Below are 25,184 nucleotides of genomic sequence, written 5' to 3'. Positions count from 1 at the left end.
CCAGTGAGTGGTGTAGCAATTTGTAGCAGAATTGCTTGTCTTGACAAGGGCCCTGCATTTTTTTATTTTTACTGACCATGACACATGACAAGGAAAAATCCCTTAGTTATAGACTCACACTAAACCTTTTTCCTGGTCGGGCCATGTAGTCAGGAAAAACGCAAGGCCCCGAGTTTGACAATCAATTCTGACACAAATGAATACACTGCTCACTCGTTTGACAAATCTACTGCTAAAGATCTATCCAGAAAATTCACTCAGGGCACTAGTCTGAATATTTCGAGTCACTTCCCTGGAGAAGGACGTCAGTACCTTCTTCTCCAGGTCTGGTTCTCTGAAGGTCAGCAGGAACTTCTTGACATGTTCTGAGCGTAGCCGGTCGATACTCCTGGCGTCGATGGCTCTCCCTAGGAACTCGTCCACCTCGTCCTCTGGGTTCAGGTTTTCCTGTGTGTTTCTGAAAATGAAATGTCTAGATAACACAAGACGTGGAGACACTTTTTTGTTTTCTGTTTCAGGCCATCACAAGAGGTCCTATGTCTCTATGGGCCAGCCTGCCCCCAGTCCTGCAACCACAACTTAACTCCACACTTCACCACAGAACTGCATCACCACAATCAAGTGAAATAAGCAAAGTGATTGAGATCATCAGACCACTCTCATCATGTTAGTTTGATGGGAATAATCGGTCATTGAATCAGCAGTGTATTGTTTGATTGCATTAATTACAGATGCAATCTGGCCTATTGTCAGTGGATCAGTGGACAAATTCAAACCAGGTGATAAGAATGTTTTATGACTAACAGATTGCGATCACTGTCCACTCATGGGTATGAATGTCATGGCCATGTCATACAAGAAACCTGGCAAGTTGGATGTTCTGTTCGTGTTTTCGGTTGCTATGCTGTGTATTATAGCTACAGCAGTTTATTTCTGTGACTGCCACACACCTACAGTTGAAGTCGGAAGTTTACATACACCTTAGCTAAATACATTTAAACTCAGTTTTTCACAATTCCTGACATTTAATCCTAGTAAAAACTCCCTGTCTTAGGTCAGTTAGGATCACCTCTTTAAGATTGTGAAATGTCAGAATAATAGTAATGATTTATTTCAGCTTTTGTTTCTTTCATCATATTCACAGTGGGTCAGAAGTTTACATACACTCAATTAGTATTTGGTAGTGTTGTCTTTAAATTGTTTAACTTGGGTCAAACATTTCAGGTAGCCTTCCACAAGCTTCCCACAATAAGTTGGGTGAATGTTGGTACATTCCTCCTGACAGACCTGGTGTAACTGAGTCAGGTTTGTAGGTCTCCTTGCTCACAAACACTTTTTCAGTTCTTCCCACAAAATGTCTATAGGTTTGAGGTCAGGGCTTTGTGGTGGCCACTCCAATACCTTGACTTTGTTGTCCTTAAGCCATTTCCACAACTTTGGAACTATGCTTGGGGTCATTGTCCATTTGGAAGACCCATTTGCAACCAAGCTTTAACTTCCTGACTGATGTCTTGAGATGTTACTTCAATATATACACATAATTTTTCTTTCCTCACGATGCCATACATTTTGTGAAGTGCCTCCTGCAGCAAAGCACCCCCACAACATGATGCTGCCACCCCCGTGCTTCACGGTTAGGATGGTGTTCTACGGCTTGCAAGCATCCCCCTTTTTCTTCCAAACATAACGATGGTCATTATTGCCAAACAGTTCTATTTTTGTTTCATCAGACCAGAGGACATTTCCACAAAAAATATGATCTTTGTCCCCATGTAAAGTTGCAAACCGTAGTCTGGCTTTTTTTATGGCGGTTTTGGAGCAGAGGCTTCTTCCTTGCTGAGCGGACTTTCAGGTTATGTCGATATAGGATTAGTTTTACTGTGGATATAGATACGTTTGTACCTGTTTCCTCCAGCACCTTCACAAGGTCCTTTGCTGTTGTTCTGGGATTGATTTTCACTTTTCGCACCAAAGTACGTTCATCTCTAGGAGACAGAACGCGTCTCCTTCCTGAAAGGTATGACGGCTGCATGGTCCCATGGTATTTATACTTGCGTACTATTGTTTGTACAGATGAACGTGTACCTTCAGGCGTTTGGAAATTGCTCCCAAGGATGAACCAGACTCTACAATTATTTTCTGAAGTCTTGGCTGATTTCTTTTGATTTTCCCATTATGTCAAGCAAAGGGGCACTGAGTTTGAAGGTAGGCCTTGAAATACATCCACAGTTACACCTCCAATTGACTCAAATGATGAGAAATAGCATATCAGAAGCTTCTAAAGCCATGACATAATTTTCTGGAATTTTCCAAGCTGTTTAAAGGCACGGTCAACTTAGTGTATGTAAACTTCTGGCCCACTGGAATTGTGATACAGTGAATTATAAGTGAAATAATCTGTCTGTAAACAATTGTTGGAAACATTACTTGTGCCATGCACAAAGTAGACGTCCTAAACGACTTGCCAAATTATAGTTTGTTAACAATAAATTTGTGGAGTGGTTGAAAAACAAGTTTTAATGACTCCAACCTAAGTGTATGTAAACTTCTGACTTCAACTGTATCTAGATAATTTAAAGATCTATGGCTTTGATACTGCCATTTGTCTTTAGAAACCCTGGAAACATGACCTGCAGTAGAAGGCAGCCCACCACTTTAACTCACAGGAGGCAAGATGGGGATAGGGGGTCTCTACTCACTTGTCCTTGGGGTCTTCAAATCCCTAGAAGAAAAGAGCAGAACAGTGTGTTAGCTGACAGAAAAACATCTGCAAACAGAGAACCTTAAGTGGTGCTAGAGTTTTTTTTAGAAGAGAAAGAGGTAGAATCCATCCACACAGTCAGGTGTTGACAAAACAATGAGTGTCAACCACCAAGATAAGAGACTGACACCTCTGCCAGCTTTATCTCTGCCCAAACTCTTTACTCAAGAGGCTAAAAACAACAACAAAAGCTCCATTGCAAATGGCACCCTATTCCATACCTACATAGTGTACTGCTTTGACCAGGTCCCATAGAACTCTGGTCAAAAGTAGTGCACTATATAGGGAATAGGGTGCTATATCAGACACATTCAAAATTGAGAACAATAGCTATCCAGGCATCTTCCTGGGGAGATGAGTCAATAGTGCTTCTGTAGAAGACTGTCTGCCTGTCATAAGACCATCGAGGGGGTCTCTCTGAGCCTTCATTAAAGCTTGACACGGATTATTATACCAGCAGGGTGGTTTGTGTTGTTTACCACACACCTAATTCATAATAATGTACGTTTATTTATTTACATCACATGGGGCTCTATTTTCACAAACCTAACGAAATGGTCAATCAAAGTGCTGGCAGTATAGCTATAGGTCCTGGGGTGCGTCAAAACTATTTTTGCTATTTTCACAGCCGGAATTATGAGCACAATAGCTAGCAGTGGCGCAAAAGGGCTAGGTTTTGATGAACAAACAAGTTGTAGGGCTTGGCCACTCACTGGCCAATCAACACGTTCTGTGGCTGAATACTGCATGCGCTTGTCTCAAATTCTGTAGGTTATTGGCTGTCTTTGCGCTGTCAACAACTCCAATTCGGCTGGGGGCACAGAATATTCTCATCTTGGTCCATTGTGTATTGATATTACAGTTTTTTGAAAAGCATAGGCTACAGTAACGAGTGATGTCAACAACAAACAAAAAAACCATCCAGTGTTCAACAGCCTATGTTTGGAGTGTTGGCAGTAAACATAGTTGTAATTGGCTTCAATGAGCTATAGCCAAACTACATGTCTTTACACATCACACTTAAAATAGAAAATACTAGGCTCACGGAAATGGTATTGTATGTGTGAGACACGTTCTCAGTAAGCAAAATATAGAATAGTTCTCTGCAGTATATATAGGACTGAATAATTGAGGAGAGTGTCTTTGATCACCGGATGAGAGATGGGGATGGATACTTGAACACGCTAAACGAAGTATGCAGGTAGGCATATGTGTGTATGTTTCAGGATGTACATTATATAAAAAATTCAAGGCAATCTGACAAATAGACCATTTAAACACCTTTTATGGGCTACTTTGCAAGCCAGGATAAATAAGACAAGACGCATTGCTGTTGAACAAGCCTTAGTAGCCTAGGCTTAGGGTAATGGTAACCTTGATATAAAACGGAAAGCAAGCCATCTGTTTTTTAAAACAATATTTCTAAATAGGATGGGGTCAGAAGCATGACAACATAAATCCATTCTCTCGTTCCATGGCACTGTGTGCACACATTGGCCTAAATGTGTGTACAAATAACTATTAAACGTCTATACAAAATACTATGCTCATGTCAATTGTATCGTTGCCTATGTGCAAGGCAGATTAACAAAACAAATCTGCAGCTGATATGGCATTATAGGAGGACTGAATAGTTTGGAGGGGCGCGTCTTTGGTAATCGGAAGAGGGGCACTCTTTGAAAATGAGGATGGATAGCCTACTTGAACAAGTGAAATGAAGTATGCAGGTATGTGAATTGTAAATAATTCAAAAGCATGAAGGCAAAAATATATATATCTCAAAGCACTCTTAGTAGACCATTTAAAACCCCTTTATCTGTAGGCTACTTAGCTAATGGCCAGGATAAAAATACAGATCTATGCGATACTGCTCAACCAGCCTTGATTAAAGGGAGGGCAGGCTATGCTTGGTTTTTAATCATCAAATTACAGGAGCTGGGGGGAAACTTCTAGTGTTTTATGATTCTAAATATGAGATTCGCCAGCACAAAAAGCACATCTCTCTTCCATGGGCACTGTGTGTCATGGCTGGATAGTCTGAGCTTCCACCCTCAAAATCCCTTCCCGACTATCAACTGCATTAACGTTAAGACCTGCTTTTTGTGGGTCTTAAGACTTCTCATTAGCGCTGTTGTGAAATTGTCACTTTGCGCTTGTTTTTAAAGACACACCTCAGATATTGTGCAAGCGAGCTGATGTTAGACAGGTAAATTGCCAAACCTGGCTTTAGGGCTGGGAAATGACAGTGCGGCAGTTTTTACATAACAAAATTGCAAACTAACTTGAGTTTGACACAAAATAGGAGCCCATTAGGTGAAATTAAGAGTTTCTACATCAATCACGGAACTGCATTGCCCTCTATTGGATGAAGACAGCAACAACAACAGGAGAAAATGTGCTGTACAGTTCCAAGAAACATCAACACCACACAATCTCCAGGAGATAGTCATCTACTTGCATATCAACAAATCCACTCCCATATGTACATCAATTACGATTCACTCTTCTGTCTGACCAGTAAACCTATTACTTTGTGCCTTTGTCACATCTTGGTAAAATCTATACTCGTCAATTGCCACAATTGTGGACTAAGCTGAAAATACCCTGAAACCCTTCCTTTTGGGATGTGACTTTCCAGCAGAATTTCTAGGATGTCTTTTATAACATAAGCAATTCCACTGATAAAACTACACTCTACAAACAGAGAGGGGGAACATCCCCAAATACCAGAATTCTCTGTATTTTATATGGAATAGGAGAACAGTGATTAATGACATAGTAGGAATGTACGCAAGAAACACAGTTGACAGCAGGTCATTATAAGTAATCTCTACTCCGCTGCCTGCCCTGCACTGCCAGGAAGTTGGAGGACAGGGGCTAGTGGGAATTACTACGTGACTCCCTTTCCTTTCGCCTCACACACATTCTCTCCCCCTCTTTCATGCAATCTGTCTTGCTCCCTTTCTCCTTGCTCCCTTTCTCCTTGCTCCCTCTATCTCTGCTCTTTCTTTATATCTGCTGCTGGGATTCACAAGCGGTGCAAGGGGATGAGGAGAGAGAGAGAGAGGGATAGAGACGGAGATATAGGGAGAGATAGAGATATAGGGAGAGAGACAGAGATATAGGGAGAGATAGAGATATAGGGAGAGAGACAGAGGGACAGTGATATAGGGAGAGATAGAGATATAGGGAGAGAGACAGAGGGACAGAGATATAGGGAGAGATAGAGATATAGGGAGAGAGACAGAGGGACAGAGATATAGGGAGAGATAGATATAGGGAGAGAGACAGAGGGACAGAGATATAGGGAGAGAGACAGAGGGACAGAAACAGAGAGATAGAGATATAGGGAGAGAGACAAGACAAATATTACTTAGTTCATGTTCAGACCACCAACTGACTGTAAGAGTACAGGACTACAGACAGACAGACAGACAGACAGACAGACATCCAACTGCGTAGTATGTATTAATCTGCCAAAGAGAGACTGTCTCTCACAATACAGCTGTCCTGTCGCAGCTAGCCAATAATTAAATCAGACAGGACTTACTTACGCCCACACGCACTGAGCTCATTCATTGATTTCAAACACTGATTTCAGATCCAGCAGGGAAGAGATAATAAGATAACCAGAAATAATTATCTGACTGTAATCTGCACACCAAAACTCTGTGGTGAAGACAATAGTAGGCAGGTGCGCTACGACTGGAACCAGACTCAGACCATTATTGTATTGACATAGTGCCCTTGAGTTAATGTTAAGAGAGGAGAGAAAAGAAGACGAGGTGAGAGGGGAAGGGATGGAATGAGAGAGGAGGAGAGGTAAACAACAGACAGTGAGTCACCATAGCAGCATTGTTTTAGCACAGTGGGAGGCCTTGGGGAACAGAAAGAGGACTCAATGGTCATCACACACTATAGGTTTTTTCTGTGTGTTTGTGTTTGTACTTCTGTGCGTGTGTATGCATTTGTGTACGTGTGTATGTGTGTGTGCTTTGGTGTATGTCTTTGTTGTGTAAGAGAGATGATTCCCCCTGGGATTCTGGGTAATGTTATTCTGCTGCAGATGGGACCTCACTGACTAAATGTTATGGTATTTGTTCATCCTTGTTGCCCACGTATTGTATTGTGACAGAGTGAGTAGTCCTCGAGAGACACTTGCTGGAGAGGTGAACTGTAGTGTGAAGGGCCACTGCTTGCTGCCAGCATGCCAGCCTGCCTCCCCCTCTACCCTTGAGACTATACAGAAGCTTTCTGGGAATTCATTACTGAATGCAAATTATTTCCATCGTCGTCTCAGAAGAGAGTAGAGACATGGATATAATGAATAGATGTGTAACTGTCAATACTGACAGTTTTGGAAAAAGTGTATTGGGATAAAAGCATCTGTTCAATGACTATTATAATATTATTATATGTATCTGTGGTAGTTGTACTCTGAGGTCTGACGGTACGTTCACCATTCTGTTCAATGTCAGACCTCAGCTCACTGACGTCTACACAGACAGGAAACACACAGATAAAAGGTGTATCCGCCTCAGGTGAGTTTCCCTTATTGGTGACTGATTAAATCATTAAGGCCCTGACTGACTGTGGCCATCCTGCTACCGCTTCACTGACTCTGCTCCTCTCTCTCTCTCTCTCTCCCTCTCTCTGGGGTTTCTTGGGCACCGGGTCAGGGGAAGTGAAACAGGGGTGGGGGCACTGTGACCCTAGAGCTAAATGCCAGACTAAAGACAGAAAGAGCCTAGGGAGACAATGAAAGATATACCGTATGCAATGACATAACCGCCTCATGTCCTTGGCTTTCTATAGTCCCCGATTAATACACAAACACACAACAACCACAACCTGGCCTTGCTGTGAAGGCCAGATCAGAGAAGAGTAAAGATAAAGTCTGAATGGCGGTGAGGACAGAATGGTATCTCACCATCCTCTTCATCTCCTTGGAGATCTGGTTTCCTCCATGGTTGTAGAAAGGTCGGTCGGTCCAGTGGCCCGTGTTGTGGGAGACAGAGTTGGCGCGCTGACGGTTCATTTTCGCTATCATCGCCTTCTCTTCTTTCTGCAAGGTAAGGGAGACAGATATACAAGGGGTGGTAATGGAAAAAGTCACTCTGGGGACCAGGAAACCACCAATGTAAAATCCTTGAATTAAAGACCATGCTAAAATGATTTCACTCCCGGGTTGCCCCCCATTTCCACCCCTGACAGTTATACTTCTAGGGGAATTCCATGCAACAATCACTTACTCTACTGTAGATCAGTTACATGTTTTCAACGGTTCCTACTACAATTAAATATGCTTATAGGTAGTGATAGCTGACCTGGGATGAGTGTAGTGGTTCAAACTGAACGGAAAAGGTAGTGAACTCTAAGGCTATGCCTCAAATGGCACTGTAGTGCACTCTATAGAGAATAGGGTGTCATTTGGGATGCACACTAAAATGTATCACTTCTTGTAAACAGTTTATTAGGGCAGGTCTGTAATGTAACAGGGATCGTGAGAACCAACCCATTCCCAATCAACCCATAAGTTAGAATGTAGTATATAATAATATGATATATTATGTGAAAGTACACATTAGCTGGATTAGAGTCAAGGCTTCTGATATCGCCACAGGACTGATATGATATGACACACACACACTACTGATATAATATATTCTCAGCTGATTAAAAGGACATTGTACTGTACGTAAACAAACATTATCTCATGGTGAGAGAACGGGTGACATCACTCTTTAGAGATGCATGATTTCCAAAAGTAAGCCAACCAGCTGCTTATAAAAAAACAAGACATGATAATCAGCCAGTGAATAAAAAAGAGTTTATGAAAATGTATCAGAATTTTGACTGAGCAGGGCTGAGTTTGTTTTCCTATTACAGTCAACTGGGGGCCCAGAGTTTTTCCTAGTCAAGTATCTACATTGGAAACCTTACTCATGTCTGTGTAATTTACAATGAAAATCTTACACATGTCCGTGTAAAGCCGTATTTGCACGGGACTAATATTACTAGTATTATTTCATTAATTATCTCCAGCACCATACCAGTGTCTACATAGGAAAATAGCGATGAAAGATGTGGTTAAAAACTGTGAGGTGTCCATTTAAAGGGTCAGATCACGTAATCAGGTAAAACTCTGGGCCATAGTCATAATAACCTAATCTAACAGTAAAGGGATGACAAGGCTGTACTGTACCCTTTTCTGGCTGCAGCCCACGATGAGGTAGGTTTCGATGTTGTGCCTCTTCAGATAGACGTTCCTCTCTCCTCCTGATCCTGGCTCCACGTCATAGTCTCCATTCAGGTAGTTCAGAGTGGCCTTGGTGATGTGGATCCGCCTGGCACAAAAACACAGCAATGACTTACTGGACACAATGGTCATTATTATTCATTCATTCATTTCAGGATTATACAGTTAAAGTCGGAGGTTTACATACACTTAGGTTGGAGTCATTAAAACCCGTTTTTCAACCACTCCACAAATTTCTTGTTAACAAACTATAGTTTTGGCAAATCAGATATGACATCTACTTTGTGCATGACACAAGTAATTTTTTCAACAAATGTTTACAGACAGATTATTTCACTTATAATTAACTGTATCACAATTCCAGTGGGTCAGACGTTTACATACACTAAGTTGACTGTGCCTTTAAACAGCTTGGAAAATTCCAGAAAATGATGTCATGGCTTTAGAAGCTTCTTTCTGATAGGCTAATTGACATAATTTGAGTCAATTGGAGGTGTACCTGTGGATGTATTTCAAGGCCTACCTTCAAACTCAGCGCCTCTTTGCTTGACATCATGGGAAAATTAAAAGAAATCAGCCAAGACCTCAGAAAAAATGTGTAGGCCTCCACAAGTCTGGTTCATCATTGGGAGTAATTCCAAACACCTGAAGGTACCATGTTCATCTATACAAGCAATAGTGCACAAGTATAAAGTATAAACACCAAAGGACCTTGTGAAGATGCTGGAGCAAAAAGGTACAAAAGTATCTATATCCACAGTAAAACAAGTCCTATATCGACATAACCTAAAAGGCCGCTCAGCAAGGAAGAAGCCACTGCTCCAAAACTGCCATAAAAAAGCCAGACTACGGTTTGCAACTGCACATAGGGACAAAGATTATAATTTTGGAGAAATGTCCTCTGGTCTGATGAAACAAAAATAGAATTGTTTGGCCATAATGACCATCGTTATGTTTGGAAGAAAAAGGGGGATGCTTGCAAGCCGAAGAAGACCATCCCAACCGTGAAGCACGGGGGTGGCAGTCATGTTGTGGGCGTGCTTTGCTGCAGGAGGGACTGGTGCACTTCACAAAATTGATGGCATCATGAGGAAAGAATATTATGTGGATATATTGAAGTAACATCTCAAGACATCAGTCAGGAAGTTAAAGTTTGGTCGCAAAAGGGTCTTCCAAATGGACAATGACCCCAACCAAAGTTGTAACAAAATGGCTTAAGGACATCAAAGTCAAGGTATTGGAGTGGTCATCACAAAGCACTGACCTCAATCCTATAGAACATTTGTGGGCAGAACTGAAAAACCGTGTGTGAGGATGGAGGCCCACAAACCTGACTCAGTTACACCAACTCTGTCAGGAGGAATGGGCCAAAATCCACAACTTATTGTGGGAAGCTTGTGGAAGGCTAACCGAAATGTTTGACCAAAGTTAAACAATTTAAAGGCAATGCTACCAAATACTAATTGAGTGTATGTAAACTTCTGACCCACTGGGAATGTGATGAAATAAATAAAAGCTTAAATAAATCATTCTCTCTACTATTGTTCTGACATTTCACATTCTTAAAATAAAGTGGTGATCCTAACTGACCTAAGACAGGGAATTTTTACTAGGATTAAATGTCAGGAATTGTGAAAAACTGAGTTTAAATGTATTTGGCTAAGGTGTATGTAAACTTCCGACTTCAACTGTACCATAGAAAAGGATTGTGCAAAATTGACATAGTAATGTAGTTAAATATTTGTTTGCCAGTGATAAAGTGATTGTATACCATGATGTTGAATACTCCTTTCTAATTGTCTTGAAGGGCATTCTAGAGCATGCATTATTTCCCTGTAAGGCACAGTATATTTGCACGGTAGAATTCAATGGCTATAGTTCATTTTTACATGTTTTGTTTGAGCTGCTTTTGTAAGCAAAAGCTGAATTGAAAACAGTATCGGTATTGTTGAATTAGATTTTCAGAATGTGGTTAGCTAAACTAGCAAGTCTGTTTGTTTGGTTACGACGGCAACTACTGTAGCTATCTAGTAAACTTGCTAGCTACTTCAGTGAATGTTGAACACATTTCTACTGGTCAAATGAACACAGTGTCTAGTGTCAAATGTGTTAAATTATAGCCATGGACTGCAGCGCCAGCTGTGCCACCAGAGACCCTGGGTTCGCATCCAGGCTCTGTCGCTTCCGGCCGCGACCAGGAGGTCCGTGGGGCAACGCACAATTGGCCTAGCGTCGTCCGGGTTAGGGAGGGCTTGGCCGGTAGGGATATCCTTGTCTCATCGCGCACCAGCGACTCCTGTGGCGGGCCGGGCGCAGTGCACGCTAACCAAGGTTGCCAGGTGCATGGTGTTTCCTCCGACACATTGGTGCGGCTGGCTTCCGGGTTGGATGCGCGCTGTGTAAAGAAGCAGTGTGGCTTGGTTGGGTTGCGTATCGGAGGACGCATGACTTTCAACCTTCGTCTCTCCCGAGCCCGTACGGGAGTTGTAGCGATGAGACAAGAGAGTAGCTACTAAAACAATTGGATACCACGAAATTGGGGAGAAAAAGGGGTAAAATAAAAAAACAAAAAAATTATAGTCATGGTAAAAAAGGGATAATCAACTCGTGGCTCTACGCATTCTCTGGGACTGCTAGCATGTCATGGAACACACCTTCCACGCCGTTCATTATTTTCCATAGAACGCATAGCCCCTTGTTGATTATCCCTTACATATCCCAAATACATAGTAGCATGCCACTTAGAATGTATGCCCAATACAAAAGTTCTATGTGTTATTCTATGTATTATTATAGTGTATTTTGATACAGAGCATAGGAGAAAATATGTAGTGTCATTGGGTGAGTGTCTCTGTACTGGTTTGTCATGATTGGCCAAACGTACCCTGCCGCGCCCCCAGCCTCCATGTGATTAGCTAACGTGACATCGTTGGACCACACGTCAAACTGCCACTTCCTGAGTCCCAGTACCCCACAGTGGACCCTGCCGCTATGGATGCCCACACGCATGTTCACATTGACCCCTGTGACCTCTCTCACGAGCCTAGAACACACACACACAGACACAGATAGAAACAGTTAGAGACCACTGAGCACTGATTTTGGAGGGAGAAAAGAGGAAATCTGTTCCCAAGTATTCTATCCAGATGGAGTGGTCGCCGGTACTCATGCATGTGAAAGCAGCTCAACCGAGGTTGAGAAAATAGGATTCTGTGTGTTGTTCACCAATCACACGAGAAAACATAGCCTGTGTTGTAATACATCAGCACGTATGTCCAGCTAACTTTCCCACTTTAGCTAGCTAGGTGGCTAACACTATCAGTTTACAGAGTCACTTTTAACAATAAAAGTAACTGCTTTCGAATCAATTTTTGAAACAATAATATCTGTTACATGTGAATACATTTTTATGTCGATAATGTACTGTATTATTGACTGTATGTTTGTTTTACTCCATGTATAACTCTGTGTTGTTATATGTGTCGAACTGCTTTGCTTTATCTTGGCCAGGTCGCAGTTGTAAATGAGAACTTGTTCTCAACTGGCCTACCTGGTTAAATAAAGGTGAAAATAAATATATACATTTTGTTGCTATGGTCACCGGCGGCTGTCGCCTTCCTAGGCACTAGCCGCTTTAACTAGAGGGACAAGATGTGTACTCGATGGTGAAATCGGCAATATTTCCGTATGTGAATCGCTTTAGGGCAACAAACACTACAGGTCAAAAGTTTTAGAACACCCACTCATTCAAGGGTTTATCTTTATTTTGACTATTTTCAAAATTGTAAAATAATAGTGAAGACATTGAAACTATGAAATAACACATATGGAATCATGTAGTTAACAAAAAAGTGTTAAACAAATAAAAATATACTTTATATTTGTCACGACTTCCGCCGAAGTCGGCTCCTCACCTTGTTCGGGCGGCGTTCGGCGATTGACGTCACCGGCTTTCTAGCCATTGCCGCTCCATTTTTCATATGGCCATTTGTTTTGTCTTGTCCCATATACACCTGTTTTTTATTCCCTAATCAATCTACATGTATTTAGCCCTCTGTTTCCCATCATGTCTTGGTGTGTAATTCTGTTAAGCGAAGTCAGGTGCAGGAGAGCAGAGTGTAGCAAACAGGTGCACTTTAATTCCGTTCCAAATAGACAGCACAATAAAAACATACAAGTGCCAAAACTACTTAACCACTTAACAAAAGTAATGCGCCTGACAAACCACATAACAATAAACAATTACACACAAAGACATGATGGGAAACAGAGGGCCGCCCAAACAAGGAGATGACCCAACTTTGGCAGAAGTCGTGACAATATTTGAGATTCTTCAAATAACCACCCTTTGCCTTGATGACAGCTTTGCGCACTCTTGGCATTCTCTCAACCAGCTTCACCTGGAATGCTTTTCCAACAGTCTTGAAGGAGTTTCCACATATGCTGAGCACTTGCTGGCTGCTTTTCCTTCACTCTGTGGTCCGACTCATCCCAAACCATCTCAATTTGGTTGTGTTTGGGGGATTGTGGATGCCAGGTCATCTGATGCAGCACTCCATCACTCTCCTTCATGGTAAAATAACCCCTACACAGCCCGGAGGTGTACTGGGTCATTGTCCTGTTGAAAAACAAATGATAGTCCCACTAAGCCCAAACCAGATGGGATGGCACATCGGTGCAAAATCCTGTGGTAGCCATGCTGGTTAAGTTCTAAATAAATCACAGCCAGTTTCAGAAGCAAAGCACCCCACACCATCACACCTCCTCCTCCATGCTTTACGGTGGGAAATACACATGCGGAGATCATCCGTTAGCCCACACCACGTCTCACAAAGACAGGGCGGTTGGAACCAAAAATCTCCAATTTGGACTCCAGAGCAAAGGACAGATTTTCACTGATCTAATGTCCATTGTTCGTCCTTTAGTAGTGGTTTCTTTGCAGCAATTCGACCATGAAGACCTGATTCACACAGTCTCCTCTGAACAGTTGATTTTGAGATGTGTCTGTTACTTGAACTCTGTGAAGCATTTATTTAGGCTGCAATTTCTGAGACTGGTGACTCTAATGAACTTATCCTCTTCAGCAGAGGTAACTCTGGGTCTTCCATTCCTGTGGCGGTCCTCATGAGAGCCAGATTCATCGTAGCGCTTGATGGTTTTTGTGACTGCACTTGAAGAAACGTTCAACGTTTTTGAAATGTTCCGTATTGACTGAAAGTAATGATGGAGTGCCGTTTCTTATTTGAGCTGTTCTTGCCATAATATGGACTTGGTCTTTTACCAAATAGGGCTATCTTCTGTATACCCCACTACATTGTCACAACACAACTGATTGGCTCAAATGCATTAAGAAGGAAAGAAATTCCACCAATTAACTTTTAAGAACACACGCCTGTTAATTGTAATGCATTTAAGGTGGCTATGTCATGAAGCTGCTTGAGAAAATGCCAAGAGTGTGCGAAGCTGTCATCAAGGCAAAGGGTGGCTATTTGAAGAATCTCACATCTCTCATAGTTTTGATGTCTTCACAATTAGAAAATAGTACAAAATAAAGAAATACGCTTGAATGAGTAGGTGTTCTCATTCAAGGGTAGTGTATAGTGTATATCCGTTGTTTTTGTCAAAATTGCTCAAGCTCAGTATATTTGGTTACAATGCAGTAATCACCTCGTTATAATGTCACAGCAGTCTCCTAATACGGTGCCTCGCTGACTCCCTGTGAATGTAGAGGGCAGGGACACTGAGCCAGAACATTTTCTCACCTTCGCCTTCTAAACCATTCATCAGTGGCAATATTCTAGATTTTATAACATTGTTCCATGTTATTGCGTCATGGAAGTTGGGGGACTGCTTAGAAAAAGGAGAAAGCTAAGTGAAGCAAAAATGCAATAACCACAGCCGCTCTGGTCGAAGGGACGAAAACAGTCAATTGCACGCACGTGCGTACATACACACAGACACACACATACACACTGACACACACACACACGCACACACATACAAACACACTACTGCTGACAGGAGTGCTGAGGGGCAGACAGTCGGGTCTGTGAGCGGAGACAGTCAGGTCTGTGAGCGGAGACAGTCAGGTCTGTGAGCGGAGACAGTCAGGTCTGTGAGCAGAGACAGTCAGGTCTGTGAGCGGAGACAGTCAGGTCTGTGAGCGGAGACAGTCAGGTCTGTGAGCGGAGACAGTCAGGTCTGTGAGCGGAGACAGTCAGGTCTGTGAGCAGAGACAGACATCTGTCTCGTCATTCAGAAACAGCCAATCAATAAATCAGCCAGCCCTTATCTCTCTCAGCAAACACCAATCAGACGCCACAAACAAATACAACTGAACAGTAACGCAATCAGCATTAGCCTGTTTCAAGCACACCAAGCACCTGTCCTGGACTCATTGACTTAACTTCTGCAGACACAAATTAGGCTAAGTGCCTCTTCATGCGTATAGAGTGAACCTGATTTGAACCTTTCTGGTTTCTCTGGGCCTGGAAGTGTAGGAGTACTATGGCACTAATGCACACGTGCCTCCTACCACCTGTCTGAAACAAGGCTTGTGCATCGTGTGGCTCTCCAGGAACAGGATTGAAGAACAATTGAAGAGTTTATTTCCAAAACGCTATATTGACCTATATTTCACATTTGAAATGATTGCTTATGGGCACCTTCACGTGTAAAATTTGACTGTTCTCAGATGTTTTATTCATAGGTTTTAGATGTGTATGAATATGTGTTTTTTGCAAAACTCTATATACAGTGGGGCAAAAAAGTATTTAGTCAGCCACCAATTGTGCAAGTTCTCCCACTTAAAAAGATGAGAGAGGCCTGTAATTTTCATCATAGGTACACTTCAACTATGACAGACAAAATTAGGAAAAAAATCCAGAAAATCACATTGTAGGATTTTTAATGAATTTATTTGCAAATTATGGTGGAAAATAAGTATTTGGTCACCTACAAACAAGCAAGATTTCTGACTCTCACAGACCTGTAACTTCTTCTTTAAAAGGCTCCTCTATCCCCCACTCGTTACCTGTATTAATGGCACCTGTTTGAACTTGTTATCAGTATAAAAAACACCTGTCCACAACCTCAAACAGTCACACTCCAAACTCCACTATGGCCAAGACCAAAGAGCTGTCAAAGGACAACAGAAACAAAATTGAATCTGCAATAGGTAAGCAGCTTGGTTTGAAGAAATCAACTGTGGGAGCAATTATTAGGAAATGGAAGACATACAAGACCACTGATAATCTCCCTCGATCTGGGGCTCCACGCAAGATCTCACCCCGTGGGGTCAAAATGATCACAAGAACGGTGGGCAAAAATCCCAGAACCACACGGGGGGACCTGGTGAATGACCTGCAGAGAGCTGGGACCAAAGTAACAAAGCCTACCATCAGCAAGGACATTGAAGATGAAACATGGCTGGGTCTTTCAGTATGACAATGATCCCAAACACACCGCCCGGGCAACGAAGGAGTGGCTTCGTAAGAAGCATTTCAAGGTCCTGGAGTGGCCTAGCCAGTCTCCAGATCTCAACCCCATAGAAAATCTTTGGAGGGAGTTGAAAGTCCGTGTTTCTCAGCAACAGCCCCAAAACATCACTGCTCTAGAGGAGATCTGCATGGAGGAATGGGCCAAAATACCAGCAACAGTGTGTGAAAACCTTGTGAAGACTTACAGAAAACGTTTGACCTCTGTCATTGCCAACAAAGGGTATATAACAAAGTATTGAGATAAACTTTTGTTATTGACCAAATACTTATTTTCCACCATAATTTGCAAATAAATTCATAAAAAATCCTACAATGTGATTTTCTGGATTTTTTTTCTCATTTTGTCTGTCATAGTTGTAGTGTACCTATGATGAAAATTACAGGTCTCTTATCTGGGAGAACTTGTGGCTGACTAAATACTTTTTTGCCCCACTATATGTCAGACCCTCTGACTTTTTCCACATTTTGTTACGTTACACCCTTATTCTAAAATGAAATACAAAAATCCTCAGCAATCTACTAACAAGACTCCATAATGTCAAAGCAAAAACAGGTTTTTAGAAATGATTGCAAATGAATGAAAGATTTAAAACTGAAAACCTTATTTACATAAGTACTCAGACCCTTTGCTATGAGCCTCGAAATTAGGCTCAGATGCATCCTGTTTTACATTGATCATCTTTGAGATGTTCTACAATTTTATTCTAGTCCACCTGTGATAAATTCAATTAATTGGACATGATTTGGAAAGGCACACGCCTGTCTATATAAGTTCCCACAGTTGACCATGCATGTGAGAGCAAAAACCAAGCCATGAGGTTGAAGGAATTGTCCGTAGAGCTCCGAGACAGGATTGTGTGCTGCACAGCTATTTTCAGGTCTCGCCAGTGATTTTCGTTTGGGTTCAAGTCCAGGCTCTGGCTGGGCTATTCAACAACATTCAGAGACTTGCCTGAAGCCACTCCTGCACTGTCTTGGCTGTGTGCTTAAGTAGTTGTCCCATTGGAAGGTGAACCTTCGCCTCAGTCTGAGGCCTTGAGCACTCTGAAGCAAGTTTTCATCAAGGATCTCTCTATACTTTGCTCCGTTAATCTTTTCCTCAATCCTGACTAGTCTCCCAGACCCTGCCGCTGAAAAACATCCCCACAGCAAGATTCTGCCACCACCACGCTTCACCGTATTGATGGTGCCAGGTTTCCCCGAGACGTGACGCTTGGCATTCAGGCCAAAGACTTCAATCTTGGTATCATCAGACCAGAGAATCTTGTTTCTCATGGTCTGAGAGTCTTTAGGTGCCTTTTGGCAAACTCCAAGCGGGCTGTCATGTGCCTTTTACTGAGGAGTGGCTGCAGTCTGGCCACTCTACCACAAAGGCCTAATTGGTGGAGTGCTGCAGAGATGGTTGTCCTTCTGGAAGGTTCTCCGATCTCCACAGAGGAACTCTAGAGCTCTGTCAGAGTGACCATCGGGTTCTTGGTTACCTCCCTGACCAAGGCGCTTCTCCCCGATTGCCCCGTTTGACCGGCGGCCAGCTTTAGAAAGAGTCTTGGTGGTTCCAAACTTCTTCTATTTAAGAATGATGGAGGCCACTGTGTTCTTGGGGACCTTCAATGCTGCAAAAAATGTTTGGTACCCTTCCCCTGATCTGTGCCTCGACACAATCCTGTCTCTGAGCACTACGGACAATTCCTTTGACCTCATGGCTTGGTTTTCGCTCTGACATGCACTGTCAACTGTGGGACCTTATATAGACAGGCATGTGCCTTTCCAAATAATGTCCAATGAATTTAATTTATCACAGGTGGACTCCAATCACGTTGTAAAAACATCTCTAGGATGATCAATGGAAACAGGATGCACCTGAGCTCAATATCGAGTCTCATAGCAAAGGGTCTGAATACTTAGGTAAATAAGGTATTTCTGTTTTTCATTTGAATACATTTGTAAAAATTTCATTATGGGGTATTGTGTGTAGATTGCTGAGGATTTGTATTTATTTAATCCATTTTAGAATAAGGCTGTAACGTAACAAAATGTGGGAAAAAGGGTCTGAGTACTTTCCGAAGGCATTATACATGTATTTGGCTGTGCCATACTCACGAGATGGCCTCGATCATGTCCACACCCATCTCCACACAGCAGGATGCGTGGTCGGCCCGGGCCTCTGGCAGCCCAGACACACAGTAGTAGCAGTCTCCAAGAATCTTAATACGCAGGCAGTGGTTCTCCTGTTGACACATACACATACATGCATGCACACAAACACGCACACACCCACACATGTATGCTCACACACACAGACACACACACACACATAATGTGTTAGTGTGTTACTAGCATTTCCTTTGAGGAGGGTTTTACATACGATGATCACAAAAAGTGTGTTTGTTGCCTGCTTGTTGAAATGCACTTGGTATTGTAAGTCTCTCTGGATAATAGCCTCATGACTAAAAACTCAGTGGAAAATAACTCCTTTCCAAATTAAAACCTGACCACTATATCTAGGCAACCGAATGCTGGCTTCACATTTTGCCAACACTTGGGATAAAACTACAGTACCTTCAGAAAGTTTTCACACCCCTTGATTTTTTCCACATTTTGTTACAGCCTGAATTTCAAATGGATTAAACTGAGATTTTTGTGTCACTGGCCTACACACGATACCCCATAATGTCAAAGTGGAATTATGTTTTTCTAAATTTTACGAATAAATTACAAATGAAAGCTGAAATGCCTTGAGTCACTAAGTATTCAACTCCTTTGCTATGGCAAGACAAAATAAGTTCAGGAGTAAAAATGTGTTTAACAAGTCACATAATACGTTGCATGGTTTCTGTGTGCAATAGTAGTGTTTAACATGATTATTGAATGACTACTTCATTTCTGTACCCCACACATACAATTATCTGTAAGGTATCTCCATCAAGCAGTGAATTCCGAACATAGATTCAACCACAAAAACCAGGGAGGTATTCCAATGCCTCACAAAGAAGGACACCTATTGGTAGATGGGTAAAAAAAGAAGCAGACATTGAATATCCCTTTGACAATGGTGAAGTTATTAATGACACTTTAGATGGTTTATCAATACACCCAGTCACTACAAAGATACAGGCGTCCTTCCTAACTCAGTTGCCGGAGAGGAAGGAAACCGCTCAGCGATTTCATGAGGCCAATGGTGACTTCAAAACAGTTCGAGTTTAATGGCTGTGATAGGAGAAAACTGAGGATGGATCAACTACATTGTAGTTAATTCACAATACTAACATAATTGACCGAATGAAAAGAAGGAAGCCTTTACAAAATAAAAATATTCTAAAACAACAAGGCACTAATGTAATACTGCAAAAAATGTGGCAAAGCAATTAACTTTTTGTCCTGAATACAAAGTGTTATGTTTGGGGCAAATCCAATACAACACATTACTCAGTACCACTCCATATTTTCAAGCATGGTGGTGGCTGCATCATGTTATGTCTATGCTTGTAATTGTTAAGGACTGGGTAGTTTTTCAGGAGAAAAAAATAAACAGAATGGAGCTAAGCACATGCAAAATCCTGTTGGAAAACCTGGTCCAGTCTGCTTTCCACCAGAATGGGTGATGAATTCACCTTTCAGCAGGAAAATAACCTAAAACACAAGGCCAAATCTACACTGGAGTTGCTTACCAAGAAGGCAGTAAATGTTCCTGAGTGGCTGAGTTACAGTTTTGACTTACATTTACTTGAAAATCCATTGTTGTCAAGCAATGATCAACAACCAATTTGACAGACCTTGAAGAATAATGTTGCACAATCCGGGTGTGGAAAGCTCTTAGAGACTTACCAAGACTTACAGCTATTATCACTGCCAAATGTGCATTCAGAAAATTATTGACTAAGGGGTGTGAATCCTTATGTAAATCAGATATTTCTGTATTTCATTTTCAATAAATGTGCAAAAATGCCTTTAAACATGTTCTCATTTTGTCATTATGGAATCTTGTGTGTACATCTACGCAACAAAATGTGGAATAAGTTAAGGGGTGTGAATACTTTCTGACGGCACTAGATCTGTGGTGTATGGGGTATGTTTTACATACAATGTATAATTATCCCTATATAATGTCCTGTCGCTTATAAATACCAAATCTAAATAGAATATTAAATGAATCACTTCCTTTTCTGGGAATCCTGCACTGCAAAACGCCCTCATGACATGAATGTTAAAGAGAATGGCTATTTTTCTATTTGAATACAATTTCACTGCAGTATAAAATACTGTCAATAGGCTATTGTGTGTGTGCTTGATGGTTTGTTATTTAGAACTCAGCAGTTCAGGCTATAAAGATATTGGGTTGAGGGGGGGGGGGGGGGGGGGGGCAACACAGAGTGGTCACATGGAAAGCTTGAGTAATCATTCTACATGTGTCTTCTAGAACACATAGTTAAGTAGCATGCCCTGGATATGACCTTAATGGTTGCTTGGCAGAGTGAGTCTGGCCTTGTGCTGTACTGTAAATATCTAGCATAATGGTTTGTGTGAGAGAGTGTGTGTGTGTCTCCCTTGGGCAGGGCATAGGACTGCAGCAGGCTCATGTCTCATGATAACCACCTGAATGCCTTCTGTCTCCACAGCACATGGCTCTGTTTAGACCAGGATCCATACAATCACTCCTAGTGTTGTGCAAATTAAAGAGTACGTGGGTGTATGTGTGTGTGTGTGTGTGTGTGTGTGTGTGTGTGTGTGTGTGTGTTCACGACCTCCTTGGAACGTCTGACAGGATCTAAATCTATTTAAGTGCATTTAAGAAAATCCTTCTGACTGCATCATTAATACGTCTATGTGATTAATCTGACATATGAAACTGAATGTGTGTATGTGTACTGGAATCAGCTAAGACGTGGCTAGTGAGATGGGCAGTTCTCAGTGTCTTCGCATGCACATACGTGTGTGTGTGTGTTTGTTCATATGTGCGTGCGTGTGCACAGCTATGTGTGTATGCAGATTGTATTATGTGTACGTGCCTGTGCATGCAAGTATGTATGTTCATGCATATGGGCCTGTGTGTGCTCTGCTCTCTGTGCCAGTACCAGGGAGGTCACAGTGGTCCATGCTGGGTCTGGATGAGAATGGGTCTATGTCTGGGAGGTGTGCTGTGACTCAGTGCCCCTGCAGTGGGCTAATGAGGTGATAGTTGAGGCCTGGCTGGCAGACCAGCGGGGGTACACAACCACACAGTGAATTGTGTCAGGGAATTCAAAGTTGTAAAAATCTACATCGTTATCTGTAAACTCAACTATATCTGGCTGGCATTTCAAATAGCAGAAGAAAGGACTCCAAAGTGGGAGAAAGGAGTACTGTACAATCCTAGTGTTGCAGGGTTCACCTGCGTGTGTGTGTGTGTGTGTGTGTGTGTGTGTGTGTGCGTGTGTGTGCGTGTGTGCGTCTGTGTGCGTCTGTGTGTGTGTGTGTGTCTGTGTGTGCGTGTGTGTGTGTCTGTGTGTGCGTGCGCATGCGTGTGTGTGTGCGTGTGTGGTTGCCTGTGTTCTCACCGCGGCCAGCTTGTCGAAGCGGGCGAAAAGTTCATTGAGTGTCATCACCAGCTCCTGGGCAGTACACTGGGACGCCAGACTGGTAAACCCCTCGATATCTGCAAACAGGATGCTGCAAGACGCACAGGCGCACACACACACACACACACACACACACACACACACACACACACACACAGAGATATATATAGAGAGAGGTAGAGAGAGAAAAAGGGTTAGCTCCAGTTACCAGATAGAAAACATTCCAGGTCACTTTCTGATTCTTCCTTAATACTCGTCTCGGATCAATACTAAGTACCTCTTAACATACTGTATCTTGGCTGAGACATTGAACTCAGCACAGTGCTCAGTACCTTCCAGCCAACCAGACATTGAATAAGGGAGCAGATAGAGCTGTTGAATGAAAAGCTAAATTAATTCCTATCCTTTTTTCCCACCCTGAAGTAATACAACTGTGTATAAAGTGGAGAAATTATAGGATAGTCTGAAAGTCATGATTGCTTCCTCCTCTCCAATACCCACGCCGCACCACTCTTACTGAATGGCATCGGCCGTTACCACGGGTACAGAGGTGGCTCTGACTCAAGGCTGATTGCCACTGGTCTATTCAATTCAATGGTACCATTTCTGAGAAACATGAGAAAAGTGATGCTTTTAATCAGCATTTTACCTTGGAAGGCTTTTTATTTGAAAGAAATTATGTTTTTTTTGACCCTGGTCAGTGAGTCGACTGCTCTTCACTCTCCCAGACTCTACTTGGCATGATGGAAGATCCATAAACTTCTAGTGAATCTTTGTTCCCATTTCAACAACTTTCTACCTGTGATGTGCTAGATGCCTTGCTTAAGATGGCTGTCAAAAAACCTCAGATTTACTTGATCATTTCTTTTGCTGCCCTAATTGCGGAATCATTTACATATTTTTTTACTTACGGTTATCTTGCTGCAATCCCCAGGGTTTGGAAGGCGGACCATGTGCTCCCTCTCCACAAAGTTGGTGTTAACCCCTCCGACCTAAATAATTATCACCCTGTCTCTAAACTGTTTTACCTATCAAAACATTTTTGAATCTTTGATAAACTCGGGTTAGGTCTTTCCTAGCTACAAAATGTATTCTAAGTGTTCATGAATATGGTTTCAGGCCAGGTCATTGCACCTTTATAGGCTTTGTTAAATAGCAGAAAACAAATAATTCCGTCAACATTCATACCGGTAATAGATTATGATGATATCATCTATAACACAGTATATGAATGCGGCTGCCACTGTATTGAAGCCCTTGGATGCAGTTCATCGTAGTGCACTAAGCTTTATTACAGGCGACAGGTTCAGTACACATCACTGAATTCTGTATCAGAAATTAGGCTGGTCCTCTTTGAAGTCTCATAGATCGATGCATTGCATTCTTTTTGTTTATAAAGCCCTCTTGAACAAACTTCCCGTGTACCTTAGGTCATCATCAAATCAAACCAAGCTTTATTTATACAGGACATTTCAGACATGGAATGAAACACAATGTGCTTCACTCGAAGAAAAAAACTAAGAATGAAAATCAAAACTGAAATATTTACTACATAACAAACATAAGAGGATAAAAAACAAAATAATAACAATAAAAACAGAACGTCTAAAAATCTACCTAAGGAAAAGCAAAGCTTTGGGATTGTTAAAAGGCCAGTGCCAGAGGACCTGAGGGACCTACTGGGTAAAAGCATGTCTGACGTATTGGGGTGCCAAAAACCAATAGAAGTATCTTAAAATGTAGTCTAAAACTCACAGGCAGTCGGTGCAGAGACCTTAAAACCTGTGTAATGTGTGCTCTCCATCTAGTCTTGGTCAGTACTCGTGCTGCAGCATTCTGTATGTTTTGCAGTTGACCAATGGCTTTCTTGGGTAGACCAGACAGAAGAGCATTACAGTAGGGAAGCCTTCTTGTAATCAAAGCATGGATGAGTCTCTCTGTATCAGCCTGAGAGAGAAATGTCCTCACCTTGACAATGTTCCTCAGGTGGTAAAAAGCTTTTTTGGTGACATTCCTTACGTGTGATATGAAATGGAGTTCAGAATCTAAAATAACAACTATGTTTTTTTACCTGCTGTTTTGTCTGTGCGGACAGAATCTCCCTCTGTGCTTTGGCTCCAACAATAAGTACCTCCATCTTGTTTTGATTTAGCTGTAGGAAGTTGTGTGCCATCCAAGTATTTAAATCACTAACACAGTCTAATAATCCTCTAGTGACACAGAAATGTAAAGCTGTGTAACGTCTGCGTAGCAGTGAAAATCAATGCTGTGCTTACTGATAACTCTGCCAAGGGGTAACATACTGTATATATACACAAGTATGTGGAAACCCCTTAAAATTTGTGAATTCAGCTATTTCAGCCACACCTGTTGCTGACAGCTTTATACAATTGAGCACACCGCCATGCAGTCTCCATAGACAAACACTGGCAGTAGAATGGCCTTACTGAAGTACTCCGTGAATTTCAATGTGCCACCGTCATAGGATGTCACCTTTCCAACAAGTCAGTTCATCAAATTTCTGCCCTGCTATCACTGTCCTGGGCAACTGTAAGTGCTGTTATTGTGAAGTGGAAACGTCTAGGAGCAACAACGGCTCAGCCGCAAAGTGGTAGGCCACACAAGCTCACAGAACGGGACGGCCAAGTGCTGAAGCGCTTAAAAATCATCTGACCTCGGTTGCAACACTCACTACTGAGTTCCAAACTGCCTCTGGAAGCAACGCAGCACAAGAACTCTCTGGGAGCTTCATGAAATGTGTTTCCATGGCTGAGCAACCTCACACAAGCCTAAGATCACCATGCGCAATGCCAAGAGTCGGCTGGAGTGGTGTAAAGCACACCACCATTGGACTCTGGAGTGATGAATCACGCTTCACCATCTGGTAGTCTGATGGACAATTCTGGGTTTAGCAGTTGCCAGGAGAACACTACCTGACCGAACGCATAGTGCCAACTGTAAAGTTTGGTGGAGGGGGAATAATGGTCTGGGGCTAAACGCTACAGCATACAATGACATTCTAGACAATTCTGTGCTTCCAACTTGGAATACGCCTTCCCCCCCCCCCCCCCCCTTTACGCCCTTTCATCATGATCAAAAGTGTTGAATGC

General features: G+C 42.2%; 1 protein-coding gene across 1 annotated transcript in view; it reads right to left on the bottom strand.

The window, feature by feature from the left end:
• LOC139400846 (adenylate cyclase 5) overlaps positions 1-25,184 on the bottom strand; it is a 131,518-nt gene that overhangs the window by 15,088 nt on the left and 91,246 nt on the right. Inside the window, exons 4-10 of the mRNA XM_071145442.1 lie at positions 22,054-22,165; positions 18,620-18,747; positions 11,905-12,063; positions 8,967-9,108; positions 7,692-7,826; positions 2,700-2,722; positions 313-472 (exon numbers count right to left, since the gene is read on the bottom strand). Of these exons, the coding sequence (XP_071001543.1) occupies positions 313-472; positions 2,700-2,722; positions 7,692-7,826; positions 8,967-9,108; positions 11,905-12,063; positions 18,620-18,747; positions 22,054-22,165 (859 nt within the window). The remainder of the gene's footprint in view (positions 1-312; positions 473-2,699; positions 2,723-7,691; positions 7,827-8,966; positions 9,109-11,904; positions 12,064-18,619; positions 18,748-22,053; positions 22,166-25,184) is intronic.

The sequence above is a fragment of the Oncorhynchus clarkii genome, chromosome 3, assembly GCF_045791955.1.
Source record: "Oncorhynchus clarkii lewisi isolate Uvic-CL-2024 chromosome 3, UVic_Ocla_1.0, whole genome shotgun sequence".
Lineage (NCBI taxonomy): Eukaryota > Metazoa > Chordata > Actinopteri > Salmoniformes > Salmonidae > Oncorhynchus > Oncorhynchus clarkii.
Note: the sequence above shows the minus strand (reverse complement) of the source record. Positions and strands in the feature narration are given on the sequence as shown.